Source organism: Spinacia oleracea, chromosome 2, assembly GCF_020520425.1.
Source record: "Spinacia oleracea cultivar Varoflay chromosome 2, BTI_SOV_V1, whole genome shotgun sequence".
NCBI lineage: Eukaryota > Viridiplantae > Streptophyta > Magnoliopsida > Caryophyllales > Amaranthaceae > Spinacia > Spinacia oleracea.
Window position 1 is genome coordinate 90,967,970 of NC_079488.1, and position 18,191 is coordinate 90,986,160.

General features: G+C 38.5%; 2 protein-coding genes across 7 annotated transcripts; both read left to right on the forward strand.

Annotated features, from left to right (window-relative positions):
* Positions 1-1,699: 1,699 nt before the first annotated feature.
* Positions 1,700-7,190, forward strand: LOC110806217 (metacaspase-1). The gene is made up of 5 exons (XM_022011862.2): positions 1,700-2,275; positions 5,786-6,116; positions 6,309-6,429; positions 6,513-6,743; positions 6,858-7,190. The coding sequence occupies exons 1-5, from the start codon at positions 1,897-1,899 to the stop codon at positions 6,915-6,917; spliced, it is 1,122 nt and encodes a 373-aa protein (XP_021867554.2). The 5' UTR covers positions 1,700-1,896; the 3' UTR covers positions 6,918-7,190.
* Positions 7,191-7,797: 607 nt separating this feature from the next.
* Positions 7,798-16,222, forward strand: LOC110806211 (eukaryotic translation initiation factor 4G). 6 transcript variants are annotated; one of them, XM_022011853.2, is made up of 11 exons: positions 7,798-8,063; positions 8,254-8,443; positions 9,272-9,405; positions 9,513-9,659; positions 9,817-9,884; positions 10,068-10,124; positions 10,808-11,953; positions 12,038-12,305; positions 12,393-14,760; positions 15,355-15,552; positions 15,641-16,222. In XM_022011853.2, the coding sequence occupies exons 2-11, from the start codon at positions 8,280-8,282 to the stop codon at positions 15,972-15,974; spliced, it is 4,884 nt and encodes a 1,627-aa protein (XP_021867545.1). In that variant the 5' UTR covers positions 7,798-8,063; positions 8,254-8,279; the 3' UTR covers positions 15,975-16,222. The 6 variants fall into 6 exon arrangements, with proteins under 6 accessions (XP_021867545.1, XP_021867546.1, XP_056693278.1 ...); XM_022011854.2 differs by having other exon boundaries at positions 10,808-11,762; positions 11,874-11,953; positions 12,038-14,760; XM_056837300.1 differs by having other exon boundaries at positions 10,808-11,762; positions 11,874-11,953; positions 12,071-14,760.
* The last annotated feature ends 1,969 nt before the right edge of the window (positions 16,223-18,191 follow it).

Below are 18,191 nucleotides of genomic sequence, written 5' to 3' on the forward strand. Positions count from 1 at the left end.
TGATGCACATGATCCTGATGTTGTGAATGTATCACCCAACGCCGAAATAAATCAGGACGCCAAGTCTGCAAACTTGGACCCTCAGTTCGCGGCCGAGCCTAGCTCTGATGGGTGTATTCCTGGTGACAAAAGGACTGATCTTGCATGACCGGGGTAGACCCGATGTCAGAGAGTTCAGATTCATTATCCAGCACCGGCTCTGGCTGGGACGGCTCCTGCGGCATTCCTTGTCGTGATGTTTCACCAAGTTGTCGAACGGGCAATCTGCGCGGCAGACGAACTGGGACCGGGACGACTCTATTCCAAGGTAATCGCCGCCTGGCCTCTTCTTCAGCCTGCCTGGAATTATCATCAGCTCTCCAGATATTCAGAGGGCGCAAAGAATATGACGGTATGGTATCTATCGCCTGCTCTCTAGTGTTGATACTTGTATTGAGAATTAGCATACTTTTCCGCACCTCGGCATTAACTGTCTTGCCTATCTCATCTTGGAAGCCCGCTTAGGTATGATGTAGGGTCCCTACCGAGACGAGTAGATCTGGATTCTCGTCTAGCACTATTTCCGCCCCGGGGTCTGAATGTCTGCCATGTGGTGGTTGGTTTGCTTGCTCGTCTTCGTCACTGGACACCTCCACGTCAGGGGGTTGCCGAGGAGTATGTCTTGCTGCAAATGTTCGAGCGGCCTCAGCCGTGACCCTCTGGATGGGCGTCTGCTGATTCTAAGACGACATCTCCCTTGTTGGGGGAGGACGTTCCTCTCGAACCGAATGCACAACTTCGTTCTCAGGTCATTGATCTTCCATGTTACCGTACCTCCCCACAAACGGCGCCAAATATTGTGGGATTTTTCCAATCTGCTGATGACACGGAGGTTTTCGGTCTGACATAACATGATCTCTGCTCCGACCTGCAAAACAAGAATATTTCTCCGATGCCTAAGTAAGTAAGATTATTTAGAGAGAGAAGGTAGAGCATAAAACATTTGGTCGTTGTTGTGTAATTGAATGTCCTTGTCCCTTGGATTTGGATCTTTATATAATACTAGGTTATTGAAGGAAAGTCCTAGAAACCCTTCAATATGATTGGTTGACCCCTGAGGTGGTGACATGTGTCACTTGCTTTGTGCAGCCATTCTGATTGAAGACATAAATGGGCCTTTACTCTTTTAGGTCTTTGTGCGAAATGGAAAAATTGGACAGACTTCTTTCACATATGCTGTCATTGATTGATTTATCCCAAGTTCAGTCGTATGGTCAGGATTTAGACACCTGACATTATCTTAAGCATATGAGACGTGTAACGTCGCATAGTAGACAGTGGTCTACGTAGGATAGGCCACTGGACACAAACCAGATCACGTGCCACCCTTCAATTAGTACAAATAACATGGTATTTTTACATATAATAATTTCGCTTTTTAAATACTAGATATAGGCAGGACGCTTGTTTTTTTTTTTTTTGGTTCTACTACGAGGAGTTCCCACTGCCTTTGGCGAGTGGACTAATCTCCCGCGGGAGTTTGCATGGGTACCTCGATGGGCAGCATCCCTCCCAGTTGAGATTTTTTCCATTCCCAAAGCTCGAACCCAAGACCTTGGTTAAGGAGCAAGAGGCCCTTAACCACTCATGCCAACCTCAATTGGTTATAGACAGGACGCTTGTCATATAACACTCGTACGAAGATCGTATAGGTTAGAATATCGTGTTGAAAGAAATTAGACGCGGCAAAGTTGCATCAAAACTCAAAAGTTAGCTCAATATCCTCCAACATTCGCCCTTCCTTGCTAACGTAGTCAACTACCTCTCTTGTCTCCTCCCAGATTAATTAATTCACACCCAAAAATTAAAGTTAAAATTTAACCATCATCAAATTCCAATACTATCCCTATACGCACCATGATGATGCTGGTCAACTGCTCCGGTTGCCGGACCCCACTCCAGCTACCACCCGGTGCCCGATCCATCCGTTGCGCTGTTTGCCAAGCCATAACCCACATCGCCGACCCACGCGCTGTCGTTCCTTCTCCATCTCATCACGCTGGGCCACCTGCTACTTCTCCACACTCCCACGCGCCTCCTCCTCCTTCGCCATATTCTCAGGCACCCCTTGTCTCTTCCCCGTCCGTTCACGGTCGTAAAAGGGCTGTTATTTGTGGGATTTCTTACAAATTCTCCAGGCACGAGCTTAAAGGTTGTATCAATGATGCTAAGTGTATGCGATATTTGCTCATTAATAAGTTTCAATTCCCCTCTGAATCCATCATCATGCTTACTGGTATTTTCTCAATCCCAATTTTATTTATTTATTTTCATTTATTTTTTGTATTTTTCTTGATCTGGGGTTTGATTGAATGATTTGTTTGATCAATTTTGAGGTGATATTGAATGTGAATTTCAGATAAACAAGGAGTTTTCTGCATTATGAACTAACCACAAAATCACGACCTCAATTTTGTACAAATGGATCAAATTTGGTGGCATTGTTTTTTTTTTTGTTTTTTTTTTCTTATGTCATAAAGCAAAAACGATGAAAGATTATATTTTGCTTCTTTTGTTGGGAGTGTTGCTCGGATTTCAGATTCGGTTGTGAGATGGAATTAGGTTTGGTTGGTCTGAGTTAGAAATTTGGAATGTTTATCATGGATTATAGCATATGATCCGAGTGTCGAAAGTGAAGAGAAGTCCTAACAAGAATCGATTCGAATATAGGAATCGCATTGGAGTTAATCGTCTACTATTTGCAATGTCAAATACACAAAGACCAGATGTACAAAAGGTGTTTATGCAAGTAAGAATCGCGGGTTTGATAGCTGGAAGTAGTGTTAGTTGTATTAGTATGATGTTCACTTAGTATGGCCAAATGTAAGTAAGGACTGTTTGGGACTTGGTGCCATTTATGACTCAGTAAGTCTATGATGAAATTTTGACGATCTTTTGGAGTTGTTAGGAACTAGGAAGCCAGGGATCCTTCACTCCATAATTTTAAAGACTTTTCACATACTACTTCTTGAAGATTTCCTCTTTATCTTACACCTTGGTAAGTAGTAACCAATATTGCGTCTAGTATATGCTTTCTGAAGTGCTTCCATGAAAGCGCTACTTAATTTTTTTTATCACATGTGCTACCCCAGAGTCCATCTCTAGAAGTCTTTCTCATACTTATCCCTTGTTAGTTTGGAAGGTCTCATAGGTGTTTGTTATAGGTTTAAAACGGATTGATCAAGGTCTGTTTACAGCCCAATTGCTTTTGTAATATAGATGCCTATTATGGACATTGAGGAGCTTGAGAGCTAGGATCGTCATCTCCTTTGAAGACTTTATACCAGTTTCTCGATGGAGTTTAGGGGTGCCCTTTGCCTAGAGAAATTAATACAGTGCCTTGCATGTAATTTATGGGGCTTCGTAGAAAAGGCTTCCTTGATATTTCCGTTAAGTATCACAAACAAGTCCGTAGAGGTCTCCTGATGCATAGGTTTCAAAATAGTCTAGTCTCTTTTGCAATCCTTGACTCACATTTGGAAGCTGCTTGTTGGTTGGGGACTCGGGAAACCTTTGCTTCCATGATTTTTCAAGATATTCCACTGCCCTTGGGCATATTTTAACTTCAGACCTTCAGTTATTTATTTATGAAACTTATGTGGTCTTTCACTGTTGTAAGTCAGTGGGGGTGAGTGAGCTAAAGCGAGCTTTGTGCCGAGCTTCTGATTTTCGGGTGCTTTGGTAAATTAAATGGGGTATGTTCTATGCGGAGCTTCTCTAGGAGATGTATTGAATTATACTAACCTGTGACAGAGTTTATGGTCTGGTAATGCTCTCAACCTCTCATTTTGATTGGTAGATTTTTGGGGTATTGTTTCTTAGGGAAAGGACTTCTTTCCAGTGCAGAATTAAATTGTCTGTCATTAGAGCACTCTTGGTCTTCCAACATATATGGCCAACTCTTTAGCTCCATATGCTTAATTTGGACCGCAGTATGTAATTATTATTCCTAGAATATTTCTAAGGGGCTGATATAGTTTAAGCTTTATGGACTTATGGTTACTCTGCAAATATTTCTATATCTTCCAACATTTTTAAAAAATAATACGTGACCATGATCATTCAATTTATACTACTATTTCAGTGACTGCTTATAGATGGAAGGTATCTAATTTCTCCCTCATTTTTGGAATAGCTGTCCCGAGGTTTCCCTTTCTCAGTTTTGTTCCCTTATGACAAGATTATTTTTCCTGTCTTTGGTATATGTCATGAACTTCAAGTCTTCGGCGCTAGAGGTCTTGTCTACATTAACCTAATTGGAAAGCCTTTTAGTCTTTAATGCTATTGTTTCATTAAATTGGGTATCCTGAGAGGTGGAAGTGAATGTGGCAAATCAGCCCCATAAGGCCATTAAGTTAAGTGTCATGTGCGAATCAACCCTTTAACTTTCAAATGTAGCAAATTAAACCCACAACTGTTTTACAATGTGCAATAAACTTCCTATTGTCATTTTCCGACCAAACTCCACCGGAAATTATAATTTTTCACCGGAAAACTAATATTGTATTGCTGGTTTACTGTATATGAAAGACTTTTGGTACTTTTTTCACGAAACTTTCTCATAAGTCAGAACCTTAATGGCTTTCTCTCTCGGTCTCTCAAGTAGTCAGGTCTTCATGTTCTACCTACTTTCATCCCTTCCCATCTCAATAGAACAGTCAGCATATGACTTAGTTACGTTACTCCTAGAAATCTTCAATACAACGAGATTCCATATATTAGGCTATAGTTAATTTACTCCTAATCGTATATGGCAGGGTAAACTTTTTAAGCAACACAAAATAATTTAGTGGCGGGGAATCGAAAATGGCAGAAGCAAAGGTCATTATCAAATACATTGTTTATGCGGCTTGTGCCATATTTTCCCTCCCTGTTTGTGTTTCAGTTTCTTCACGGATAAATATTAATCTCTAATGAAACATTTGTATTTAGATGGATAAGGATTTAATGACTGTAATCTTGTTTTTTTTATTCGTATAGTTTTGTTTTCCGGTAACAATTATAATTTCCGGCGCAAATTGATCGGAAAATGACAATTAAGAGTTAAGTACACGTTGTTCAATAGTTGTGGGGTTGATTTGCACATGACACTGAAGTTATGGGGCTGATTGCCACTTTACAAAGTAGATTAACAGTTCATATGATGAAAGTTGTCAAGTTAAATTGGCTTCACATTTTCCTAGAAGTTTGCTTTTCTTGATTCTTGCCTAATAGTCATATCAGACATAGAAGGGATAAAAAGAATTTCTTTATCATGTCAAATACTCAAATGTACGATAAATAATTGAAATCCCTTTAATTTTAAAAATTGAAGTTGAATATCTTCAGTTGGCAGAGTGGGAGAATTAGCTAGATTGAAATAATTTTCACGTGGATATGGGTGTGACTGTGTGAATGAGACCTCTCGTGTACTATCTGAGACACATTCTGCAACTTTGCATTCTTTATCACAACTGTGGCAGAATCCACAAAAGTATTCCATGAGTACAGTATCCGATGTGGCGATGTGCGTTGTTCTTGTGGACTTAGTGTGTACGGAGAGTCAAACTAAATGCTCTTAAGTGCAATATTTAACTGAAAGTAGCATTACGGAAGTTAAGTGAAATTGCTTAAAAATTTAAGAGAGGTTTCGTGTGAAGATAATCTTAAATGATAGGAAATATTAAGTTGTTTATGCATTATAGTGTTGCCTCTATTGTGCCTGTGAATATTGATATTTTTGGTTTGATGAACAATGGGAATGCAGAAGAAGAAACTGATCCATACAAGTCTCCTACGAAACACAATATTAGGATGGCATTGTTTTGGCTTGTAAATGGGTGTCAACCTGGAGACTCTCTGGTATTTCACTATTCTGGGCATGGTTCACGACAGAGGAATTATAACGGGGATGAAGCGGATGGATATGATGAAACTCTATGCCCCTTGGACTTTGAAACACAGGGAATGATTGTTGATGATGAAATAAATACAGCTATTGTCAGACCTCTTCCTCGTGGAGTGAAGCTTCATGCAATAATAGATGCATGTCATAGTGGCACTGTACTGGATTTACCATTTCTTTGCAGAATGAACAGGTTAGTTTTTCCAGAGAAGCTAGTGTTTTTCTTGGTGATGCTACTTGCATGTTCTTCAATAAAAATTATACAGTTGATGGATAAGTCCATTGTGTAGTCTTGTTCTCAAGCAACTTTCTAGACTCCTTCCCAGTTCCTAGTATAAGAAGTCACATGTAATGAAATATAATATTATTTAATAATATGATGTAGGAGCGGGCAATATGTTTGGGAGGATCATCGTCCGCGATCAGGCGTATGGAAAGGATCGAATGGTGGAGAAGTTATATCGATTAGTGGTTGTGATGATGACCAAACCTCAGCGGATACAGCTGTAAGATCCAGTGTGTTGCATTTTCATAATGATAATAAATAAAAAAAGAAGGTAATTCTGAAAACGGGGTTTTGTTTGGTCAGGCATTGTCACAGATAACTTCGACCGGGGCAATGACTTACTGTTTTATCCAAGCCATTGAGCGTGGACAAGCAAGCACTTATGGAAGCATGTTAAATTCAATGAGGTCAGCGATACGTAATGTTGGTAATGGCTCTGGAGGAGGAGGAGGTGGTGGTGGAGGTGGTGTTGTTACATCTCTTCTGACCATGCTAGTCTCCGGAGGAAGTGTTAGTGGTGGGGGGCTCAGTCAGGTTACATTTCTTATTTTCCTACCTATATAATATATTTTTGATGATGAATCTTTACTTTCCAGTTTCCCTCCTTGGTTGTATGTCTAACTTATCTTGTTTTTGTATGGTAAACAGGAACCGCAACTGACTGCTTGCGAGCCATTTGACGTGTATATGAAACCCTTTTCTCTATGATTCACATACATTTTAGATTTTACCCATCAGAAAGAATGTCTCGTTCTCATAGATGACCTGTTTTGATTCTGATTTGTTGTAAATGATTAATGCAGAATAATAGATGGTTTTATGCCGAGTAACAATATCATCATTCTTTTCTTTTAACAAGTAGTCCGTACTCCCTTTTGGAGTATGCAGTATTGCAGTGTGTAAATATGGACCTGACAAATCGGGAATTTGTAGATTTTAATTACAGTATTTGGTTTGAAATATCAAGTATTTCTTTCTATATATGAGCATGAGCAACCCCTAAAGTTAAAGTGAGTGCATCAAGTACAGGCGAATGACACTCGTGCTGTGCATGCCGCAGACATGGTGAATGTTCTCTATATACGGAGTAGTACACTATAAGTTTTCTAGAGGCAATGAAGCCCATATATAATATATTGTTATGCATGATTTCTGATGCACATAGATAGTCGACTCAACTGTCTTTCTCTTGCTACTCAGTCCTCTGCTAATTTGTGATAACTGATAACCCATAAGTACATGAAGGAATTTAATTATTTCTTTACTAAAATCTTACCTAACCCCATCAAAAACTAATCCATTCAAGTACAATCCAGACTAGTATTTTATCATTTTTTTTCATAAAATAAACAATAAAATATTAAGTCAAATATTAAATAATGGAGTATTTTTTTATGAAAATGCAAATGCAAATGCAAATGATGATCGTGTTGGGAACACTAGAACAAATGTTTAATACTTTGTACCACTCATTTCCCCAATTACGTAATAATTATATTTTTAAGTTATTCATTTCACAAAATATTAATTTATTAACTACTCCGTAATGAATTGTATAACGATATAATGCACCTCAAGTTAAGACCTCTGGTAAAATAAGTTGGGCCAATTCCTCAAAACTTTGCTTCTTCTTCTTGTAGATCTCCTAAACTTTTGGCTGTTGACTCTCTCAATTATGTCTGTTTAGTTTTTCCCTATTTTCTCTCTCCAGCAAAACACCCTCCAAATTCCACAACATCACATTTCTAACAAACCAAACTAACCAACAAACAAACCATCTCTCTGTCTTCCCGCCAATCTCTGCTCTTTCTCACAATACTCTCTCTCTCTCTCCTCACTTCTTCACTCTCTAAGGTAATAATCCCTATCTAAATTACTTATAATTCACAAAACTTAAATAAAGTTGGTTTATTTATCAATCATAATGTTTAATTTTTGATTTTATGGTGCAATTGAAGAAAAAGTTAAAATCTTTTTCTGGGTTTTTTCTTCAGTTTTAGATTGATTGAAATTGATTTCTTGTGTTGATCGGGAAAAATGATAGGAGAGTCAGAAATTCAGACAATATATATGTCCCAAAATCAAATAAGGGTTGAAAAGAAGGAGAAGCAGTACAGAAAAACAGGGGGTGGTGGAAGATTAAACAACACCTCGTCTGATCACCTTCAACGCTCACTTTCCGCCACGGGCAGACCTGCCTCCCCCGTCCCTCCTCTCTCTCGTAACAATCGCAGGTTTCTACCCCTTTAATTCTTTATTGTTATTTATAATTGTTAATTATTTTTTTAATTTCTTGTGTTATTTTTTATTTAATTTTATTCTTTATGATTAGGGTTTGTGTTATGACTGAGTATTGTTTTTATTACAGTGTGCAATCGGAGGTGTTTTGATTATTTGGCACTATTTATTTTTGCTTCAAACTAATTATGTGTCACGTGATCGAACACTAAACCTCATCTATTAAAAGTTTCAATTCCTACCATCTTAGCTAGCTACATATATAAATGTAAAATACAACAAAAAAATTATACATTTTTACAAAAAGTAAAACGTCCAGCAACGTCCGGGCCACACACTAGTGTAACATTAAATCTGGGCGGAGCAAAAATTTTAAACATACAGTTAAAAGAGTATTAAACCATTTTTTGAAATATTAAATTCCTAGGAACACTTTGTTTAGTGGTCCATTAATGTGGTGCAACTGTTGTATTGGAAATTTTCCGGGGTTGATGACTTGATGTTGGATCTTTTAGAGGTGGTAACAATTGTAAAAATCAGTGAGTTAGTGGTTCTTGGACCTTTTTTCTTATTCTTTTGTTGGTGGGTAAGGGTGTTTAGGATTGTGTAGTGGGGTAGAAGGGTTGCTGACTTGCTGTTCTTTTGCCTGTTGTTGTTTTTTCAACACTAGGTTGTTGCTTGTAATTTGTGTACTTTCGAACCTTCCGTTCCTAGAGTAGGATCCACACTTGGCACCCTTGTCGGTATGCGGTTTGTTGATTACATGGAGGATTTCATTTTGATCGATTTCCTCTCTTTCTTGTGTTGCTTTTTTTATGGTTTAGTTTGAAGAAGTCAAACAATGGACAAGGTGGGAAACCAGGGGGAAAGTTTGGACCTGTATCACCAGACCCTATTCCTGCTGCTGCCGGTTTTCATTGCGTCGAGAATGGCAATCATGTGCAGTCTACATTACATGGTAGTCTTCATTTTCTTTGTTTTTCATTTGTTTTCAACTAGTATTCTGTTGTCAATTACAATTACAGTATGTGTTTTAAATTATTAGAACAACCCATTGTTTTTTAGCAGTATCTTCTGCACCAGCTGCAGCTGTTGTTTCCAAGCCAGCAGATACATCAAGTCAGAAGAGCAGTCAACCCATTCCAAAAGCTCCATCTTCTCAATTGTCCACCATGATTTCAGACTCAACCTTGCCTTCAACTCCTTCAAAAGGTATTACCTTTTTCCTTCGAATTGTATCAAATCACATAGGTGGTTTCAGTTTGTCAAGACTCAAGAGGGATCAGGGTAGGCAACCTGAACTTTTGTACAAGGGTTATAACAAGAAATTGGACTTCTCCCTATTTATTAGTCATTCGTCTCTTTTCAGGAGAAGCGGGTAAGGGATTTTCTCTTCAATTTGGATCCATAAGTCCTGGCGTTATGAATGGCATGCAGGTATATTTCTGCTTAACCGGGGACAAGGAAAGATTTTTGAAATTTCGCATTAAAAAGCCTCGTTTTTAATATCTTTTGTCACTGCAAGTCTGCAATAGAATATATATGTACTTTAGTTTCTTTTTAGAACTTAAAGCCAATGTTTTTGGTGCATCTAATAGTTTCTATTTATGTTTCCTGTAGGTGCCAGCACGAACCAGCTCAGCTCCACCAAATTTGGACGTCCAAAAGCGTGATCAGGTCTGTTATCCTTATCTTTCCTCGAGCCAGTATCTTGCTCTTGTCCCCCTTCATGGCTTCATGTCATAGTGATTAGTATCTTACCACTAACCCCAAGAAAATGCATAGTTGTATCATAAGATGGCCAATTCAGAAAGCCAAGTTGTGACACAAGTGGCAAAATGACTATAGTGCCTTGCATTAGCTAGCTAGCTAGTTAGGGGATTGATTTATTGTGTACTGAATAATTATTTGTTTATAGATGAACACTCATGTCTAGTCTAATGTCTAATTTTGAGTTTCCCTTGACTGAGTTGACTCAATCAAGTGTCTTAGACTACTTTTCTTCTTATGTTGGTACAATTGCAAGTCAGGCAATGCCTTTCTAGTTAAGGGGCAACAGAAAACCCCCTTAAATTAAGGTAAGGTTGCTACATACGTTAGACCTCCCTACTTTGCCTTTGGCTTTGTGACTTTTAAGAGCCATTCGTGTAAGATATAGAAATATGGCATGTTATAAATAATGTTTAATCGTTATGGTGGTGGAGAAAGAGGTGAGCTGATTTTCCAAGTTGTGTTGTTTGGTTTGATGACAATGATCATGGTTTGAAGGCAACAACTGCCACAAGCTTAAAACCTCTCATGCTCTGTGATTGAATTTATTAACCTGTACTGATGGCTCTTTGTATTTGTTGGCCATGCAGGTTCAGCCTGCTGCTGCAAGGGCCCCACCTGCTATTCCAGTATCATATTCTCCTAAGCACCAAGTGCCTGAAATGAGTCATACTGCTTCAAAGATCACAAAAGACTTACAAGTGAGTCAAGCAACATCTGTACCTTCTCCAGTTGAACCAACACAGACTCAGAAGCCTGCTGTTATTCCAATGCCAGGGAAGTCGATGCCCTTGCCTTATCAACAACAACAACAACAAATTCAGCCTCAAGGCACACCAAATATTTCACTTCAAATGCAAATGCAGATGCCTCTTCATATAAGAAATCCGCCTCAAGTTCAGCAGCAGGTCTTTGTGCCTGGTCTTCAACACAATCATATGCAGAATCAGGGAATCGTCCACCAAGGCCAGAACTTTGGGTTCAACCCTCAATTCGGACCCCAGCTGCCTCATCAGACAGCAAATTTAGGAATGAATTTGTCACCTCAATTTAAGCTGCAGCACCCTGTAAACGTTGGAAGTACTCGGAAAGTAGTGAAGATTACTCATCCAGAGACACACGAGGAACTGAGACTAGGAAATAGGGATGGCGGCTCACCTAGATCAAGACCACCACATATGGGGCCTCCACAATCTCAACCTGTGCGTTCTTATACATCAATGCACTCTGGTGGCTACTATTCTAATTCCTACACTACAGGTCCTCCCATTTTTCCAGCACCAAATTCTCTTTCTCTGTCAACCACTCAATTAACTGCTAACTCTCAGGGTCCTAGGTTCAACTATCCCATTACCCAGGCTCCCCCAACTATGCCATTTATGAATCAATCTGCTTCTAATTCTTTACCCAACGGGAAGGCTGCGCATGGGATTTTGGAGCCGCCCTTAGATTTGGCTCGGAATGTTCGCAATGCTTTACCTTCTGTACATTCAACTTCACCAGCAACAAATATTAAAGCAGCTGTTGACTCTGCAGCAGAGAAGGGTACAGACTCCTATGCCATTGAAAATGTCAACTCACACAAGCTAGTCTTGAAAAGAGATATTGAAGTCAATGCAAATGATTCTTCTTGTGTCTATGCTCCAACCAATACAGATGTCATTAAGAAGGAAGATGTAGTCAAGTTGGACTCCACGAGGGATGTACAGAAGGAACATTTACAATCATCTCCAAAGGTCATTTTTCTTGGTAGTGTGTTTTTTTGAAGTAGTTTGGGGTGGGATTACTCAATGGGAATTGATTGTGTATTTTATTTGCAGGTTGATGTATCGGCTGACTCAAATGTATTTCAGGTCCATGGCGATTCTGCTGCTCCAGGATGTGCAGAAGCTGCAAAATCTAATATTTCATTAGGGCGTGAAAACGATGTCTCTCTGTTGAAGGAGTCTCATGTGAGTACTGGTTCAGGATCAACTGATCTTGGTGTTGAAAAGGTTGCAAGTAAGGATCAAGATGCTACACAAAACGGTCACCTTTTGCAAGATGCAGAGCAACAAGGGGAAAAGGAAGTTGAAGGGATGGAACCAGGTAGTGCTTTGAAGTCTATGGATTTTGTTAAGACTGAACAATGTGATGAATTTAAGAAATTTGATCATGAGGCACATGGTTTTGAAGCTTCTCAGGGGCAGTCTGAATCTTCCGCTTCTGGAACTGAAGGTGAAAAGGCAGCCTTGCAAACTTCTCCAACAGATAATGTGTTGAAATCTATGTCAGATAAAGCGGTAGCTCCTGCTTCTGCAAATTTAAGTGAGGAGGTGGAAATTATAGAGAAAGAAAGGTCAAGTTCCTCTTCATGTAAGACAAAGAATAGTAGGGGAAAGAAGAAGCGGAAAGAAATGCTTCAGAAAGCAGATTCTGTTGGGACAAATTCTGATCTGTACATGGCCTATAAGGGTCCAGAGGATAAAAAAGAAACTGTTACTGCTGGAGAAGGTGCCTCTAGGATTAGTTTGAAGATTCCTTCTCAGGGTGTACTGGAAAGTAGTGCGAGGAAGAAGGATGAACAAAATAAACTGGAGTTTGAAGATTGGGAAGATGCTATTGATGTGTCTGCAACAAAGTTGGAATCCTCAGTTAAAGGCTCACATCATGATGAAGGAGCCTTGGTGAAAAAGTATTCCAGGGATTTTCTCCTCACAATTTCAGAGCAGTGTACTGATCTTCCGGAGCTGTGTCAGATTATGCCTGACATTGCTGATATATTATTTTGTTTCAATGCCAATGTTCCTCGTAGTGATCGCGACTATTCTAGTTCAGGAAGAAGTATTGATAGGGCTTCTGGAGCTGCCCGAAATGATCGGCGTGTTAATGGGATGGTGGATGCTGGTAGGTGGAATAAACAAGGTCCTCATTCATTAGGTAGGGATCCAGGATTAGATCTTGCTTATGGTGGCAATATGATTGGATATCAGTCAGGCCCAGGGATGAACTATGGCGTTCTCAGAAATCCGCGTGGACATGGACCCGTTCAGCATGCTGGTGGGATCCTGTGTGGGCCGATGGGTTTCCAGAGAAATAACCAAGATGCAGACCGTTGGCAACGAGCTACAAGTTTTGACAAAGGCTTGATGCCGGCTCCTGCACAGGTGATGCATAGAGCTGACAATAAGTATGAAGTGGGTAAAGTTAGTGATGAAGAACAGGCAAAACAGCGGAGGTTGAAGGCTATTCTAAATAAGCTTACCCCACAGAATTTTGAGAAACTGTTTGAGCAAGTTAAACAAGTTAATATTGACAACGCGGTAACTCTAACTGGAGTCATATCTCAGATTTTTGACAAGGCTCTAACAGAACCAACATTCTGTGAAATGTATGCCAATTTCTGCTCTCATCTGGCTTCGGAATTGCCAGACCTGAGTGTGTATAATGAGAAGATCACCTTCAAGAGGCTGCTTCTTAACAAGTGTCAGGAAGAATTTGAGAGGGGAGAACGCGAGGAAGAAGAAGCTAACAAGGATGACGGTGAGAGTGAGATCAAACAAACTGAGGAAGAGAGAGAAAGGAAGAGGTTAAAAGCACGTAGACTTATGCTGGGTAACATTAGATTGATCGGAGAGTTGTACAAGAAGAGGATGTTGACAGAGAGAATAATGCATGAGTGCATTAAGAAGTTGTTGGGCCAATATCAAAATGCTGATGAAGAAAATATAGAAGCATTGTGCAAGTTGATGAGCACAATTGGTGAGATGATTGATCATCCGAGAGCTAAGGAGCATATGGATGCATATTTTGAAATAATGGGACAGTTATCTAACAACATGAAGCATTCTTCAAGAGTGAGGTTCATGTTGAAGGATGCGATTGATCTTAGAAAAAACAAATGGCAACAAAGAATGAAAGTAGAAGGGCCTAAAAAGATTGAGGAAGTTCACAGGGATGCTGCTCAAGAAAGGCTTGGACAAGCTGGTGGTAGGCTAAGTCGTGGGAATTCTGGAATGAGGAGGGGTCAACCCCAATCCCAACCTGTAGAATATGGTCATAGTCATAGAGGGGGGCCCATGTTACCTTGTCCAGTTGGTCATAGAGGTTTTGGTAGTCAGGTGGTTGGTGGATATGGTGGACATGATGAAAGGGTTAGCTTTGAGAGTAGGAGCCTATCAGTGGGTTTGCACCAACCCCAACCCCAACCCCAACCACAACGTGATGAGCCTATTACACTTGGACCTCAAGGTGGTCTTGCAAGGGGTATGTCATGTAGAGGACACACATCTATCTCAATTTCCCCTTCAACTGATACTAATACAAGTATTGTTAGTGGTGGTTTCACTAATGCATCAGATCGTGGATATTATTACGCAAGGAAAGATCAGTTTACGAGGCAGATGCCAGTTTCTTATGATACAAGTTTGGACAAGTCTGTACCGACTTCGTCACCTGTGGCACAGGCAGTTGCAGCTCCAGCTGAAAGCATTGCCTCACAGAAGGTGTGGCCTGAAGAACGCTTGAGAGACATGTCTGTGGTAACAATTAAGGAGTATTATAGGTAACAAATTTATTCTTTGTTTTATCCTTCTAACCTACAAATTACTGAAACCTTTACCTATTGTTCAAATATTCAAAGGTTAGACATAGATGCATAGATGACAAAAGATAATTAGCCAACAAAATGCAGGATGGGGGCAGTCAGGACTGGGAATCAATAAGTTGGAAGACTGTGTGTCTTACTTTCAACTTGAAAATTTTCAAAAACTAGCTGTCTTTTGTTCAATTATGTTTAGTTTATTTGCTTCATTATCCTAGCTAATTTCTGTCTTTTATGTATGAGATTATGATCTAGGATAATAATTAAGGAGCTTATTTACCATAAACATTACCCGACTTGCATTATGCATTTCATTAGATTGAAGCAGATAATAAGGAGCTTATTTATTAAACCATATACACAACCCGATTTGCAATTATGCACTTTACTAGATTGAAGCATGACCTTTTACGTGTTATGTATGTGAGACATTTTTCTGATCAAGTAGAATTGGTTGCTTTCTGTTTGAAATAGAACTTGCTGTTTTTGAAATTCTCAATATATAATGGGAGTATTTATGGTGTTTGATCTGATAAAAATGTACTTGTTTTCCAGTGCAAACGATGAGAAGGAAGTTGCGTTGTGCATCAAAGACTTGAATGCTCCAAAATTGTACCCCAGTGTTATATCTATTTGGGTTACTGATGCTTTTGAGAGGAAAGACTTGGAGCGTGATATGTTGGCAAAGCTGCTCATCAGCCTCACAAAGCCGCCTAGGGATAGCATGTTTAGTCCACAGCAGCTTATTGAAGGGTAAGAGTGAGTTACTTTGAAGATTTCTTTTTTGTTAAGATGGAAAGTTTCTTATAATTAATCTGAATGTTAATAATCTTTTTGGCAGTTTCGATTCTGTATTAAGAAACTTGGAGGATACTGTGACTGATGCCCCAAAAGCACCAGAGTTTCTGGGACAGATATTCGGTAAGGTCATCTTAGAAAACGTGTTGTCCTTAAAAGAGGTGGGTAGGTTGATACACAAAGGTGGTGAGGAACCAGGCCGTCTTGTTGAAATTGGTTTGGGAGGCGACATTCTAGGGAGCGTACTGGATACCATTAAGTCTACCAAAGGAGAATCAATGTTGAATGAGATTCGAACAACCTCCACTCTTCTACTCCAGGATTTCCGACCTCCACCTCCCCTCAAATCTAAGAAACTAGAGATGTTTATTACATAAAGGGATGATGATGATGATGATGATGTAGTTAATGATGCATTCTCACTTAACTGTGAGCTTCTGTTTCTCTGACATTCATAGCTAGCAACTGAAATCAAATCATTATTTTTTTGCACCTAACTAATTATGTGCAGTGCAGGTTGACATACAGATTTTTTCTTGATGGAAAACTATATAGTAATTTGCAATCTATTTAGTTAGTGAGTTGTGATTCTGGGAATCTAATACAGAAGGAGCTAAATTAGTCATGTTTCTGGTGTTATTTTTGCAGAGATTGGCAGTGAACATTAATTAATTAATTAAGTCAGAAATTAGTGTATACAACATATATAGTATTACTCCTAATTATATTGCAGATCTGAGTTGAATTAGAAAGATGAGTCCATATTATATTTATTTTGTTATTTAATGGGATGAGAAGACTTCCAAACTATTTGTAAACTGTCAGGGACAAGGTGTTGTTGGTGCAGAGTGGTTATGATTAAGATGTTTGTTTACTTAGATTCCAAGTTGGAATCTCCCTTCCTGCATTAGTAAGGAGTACTCCTCTAGGATCTAGCTTAGTTTGCTTTAGGTAGGCAATCTTAAGCTATTAATCTCTAAATACCCATATTGCTTTCCATGTTTGACTTTGGCAAAAAGATTAAGAAAAAGTAAGAAATCTATTAAGCTATACTCCCTCCGTGCCCTATTTATAGTCTCGTTTTACTAAAACACAAGTTATAAGAAAAGTCGAATATAATACATGAAAAATTAGAATATACGAAGTACTCCCTCCGTTTCTTTTTGTTATTTACGTTTTCCTTTTTGGGTGTCTTAAAATGTTCTTTACATTTCCTTTTATATTATCCATAAATGATTTAATATTCTATCAAAATTTGTGTGCAATGATTATTTTAACCAATTAAATTCATCGGGTCATTTAATCTCTCACACTTTTCTATTGGGACATTAAATTTTTCTCATTTTTCCAATATCATAATTTTGATAAGAGTGAAAACATTATAAATAAACGTAATTTTACTTGTTTAGATACTCCCTCTGTCCCTTAATACTTGACCTGTTTTGACCGGACACGCTTGTTAATGCACAACTTTGACCACTAATTTCTTTAACTATATACGAAGTATTATAAATACTTATAAAAATATTAATATTTTGAAAATATATATTAAGATGAAGCCAACAATATATTATATACTAACATTCGTTTTCATACACTAGAAATAAAATAGGGTCAAAGTGAATTATGTGAACAGTGCAAAAAGTCAAAACGGGTCGAGTATTAAGGGACGGAGGGAGTAAAAAAATAGATGAATCTCAATGCACATTAATTAGTCGTTAATAAACGTGTAAAAGGTCAAATATAAATAACAAAAAGAAACGGAGGGAGTAACACATGTATGAGAAAGTGGAATATTGTACATAGGAGAAATTGTTGTTGTGTTTCAATGCATTTTTAATGAATATGTAGTACATGGAAAAATGGAGAACTTAATGACCAAAAATAGAAACAAATATAACTTTAAAAATCCCCATTTAAAAAACATGACTACAAATATGGGACGGTGGGATTATATATTTATATGTGATATAGTCATATAGAGAATAAGTCGATAACTACCAGAAAGGTAAATTCAAATACAAGTGCTCCAAGGAACAACCATTAAAAGATAAATAATAGCAAGTATAATATGGAGTATTAGCTTAGGAGTGCGACAACTTAATTGAACACCCAAAAATAATAAGTGAATAGTTTTAGTTGGATCTAACCCATCTAGGTAATTGGATTTAGAAGAGGAATATAAATGAAAACTTTGGATATGCTTTGATTTTAAAACGACCTTTACCCTTTTTTGTTTTAGTCTATTTCATACTCCCTCCGTATTTATTTAAGAGATATACTTGACCGGACACGGGTATTAAGAATAAGAATTGAATTAAATAAAATAATAAAACAAGTAGGGTTGGGTAGATATTTTAATAAGTAAACAAGTGGGGACCATGTCATTTTAGGGGTGGGAGGTGGGGTGGGTAAATTAGATGTATTATTTAATTAGATGGTGGGGTTGATAAGTTACTAAAAATGGCAAGTGTATCTCTTAAATAAATACGGCCGGAAAAGGCAAGTGTATCCCTTATATAAATACGGAGGGAGTAATGTTGTTTACAAAACGGTGCGAGTATTAAAGGACGGAGAGAGTACTACTTTAAGAC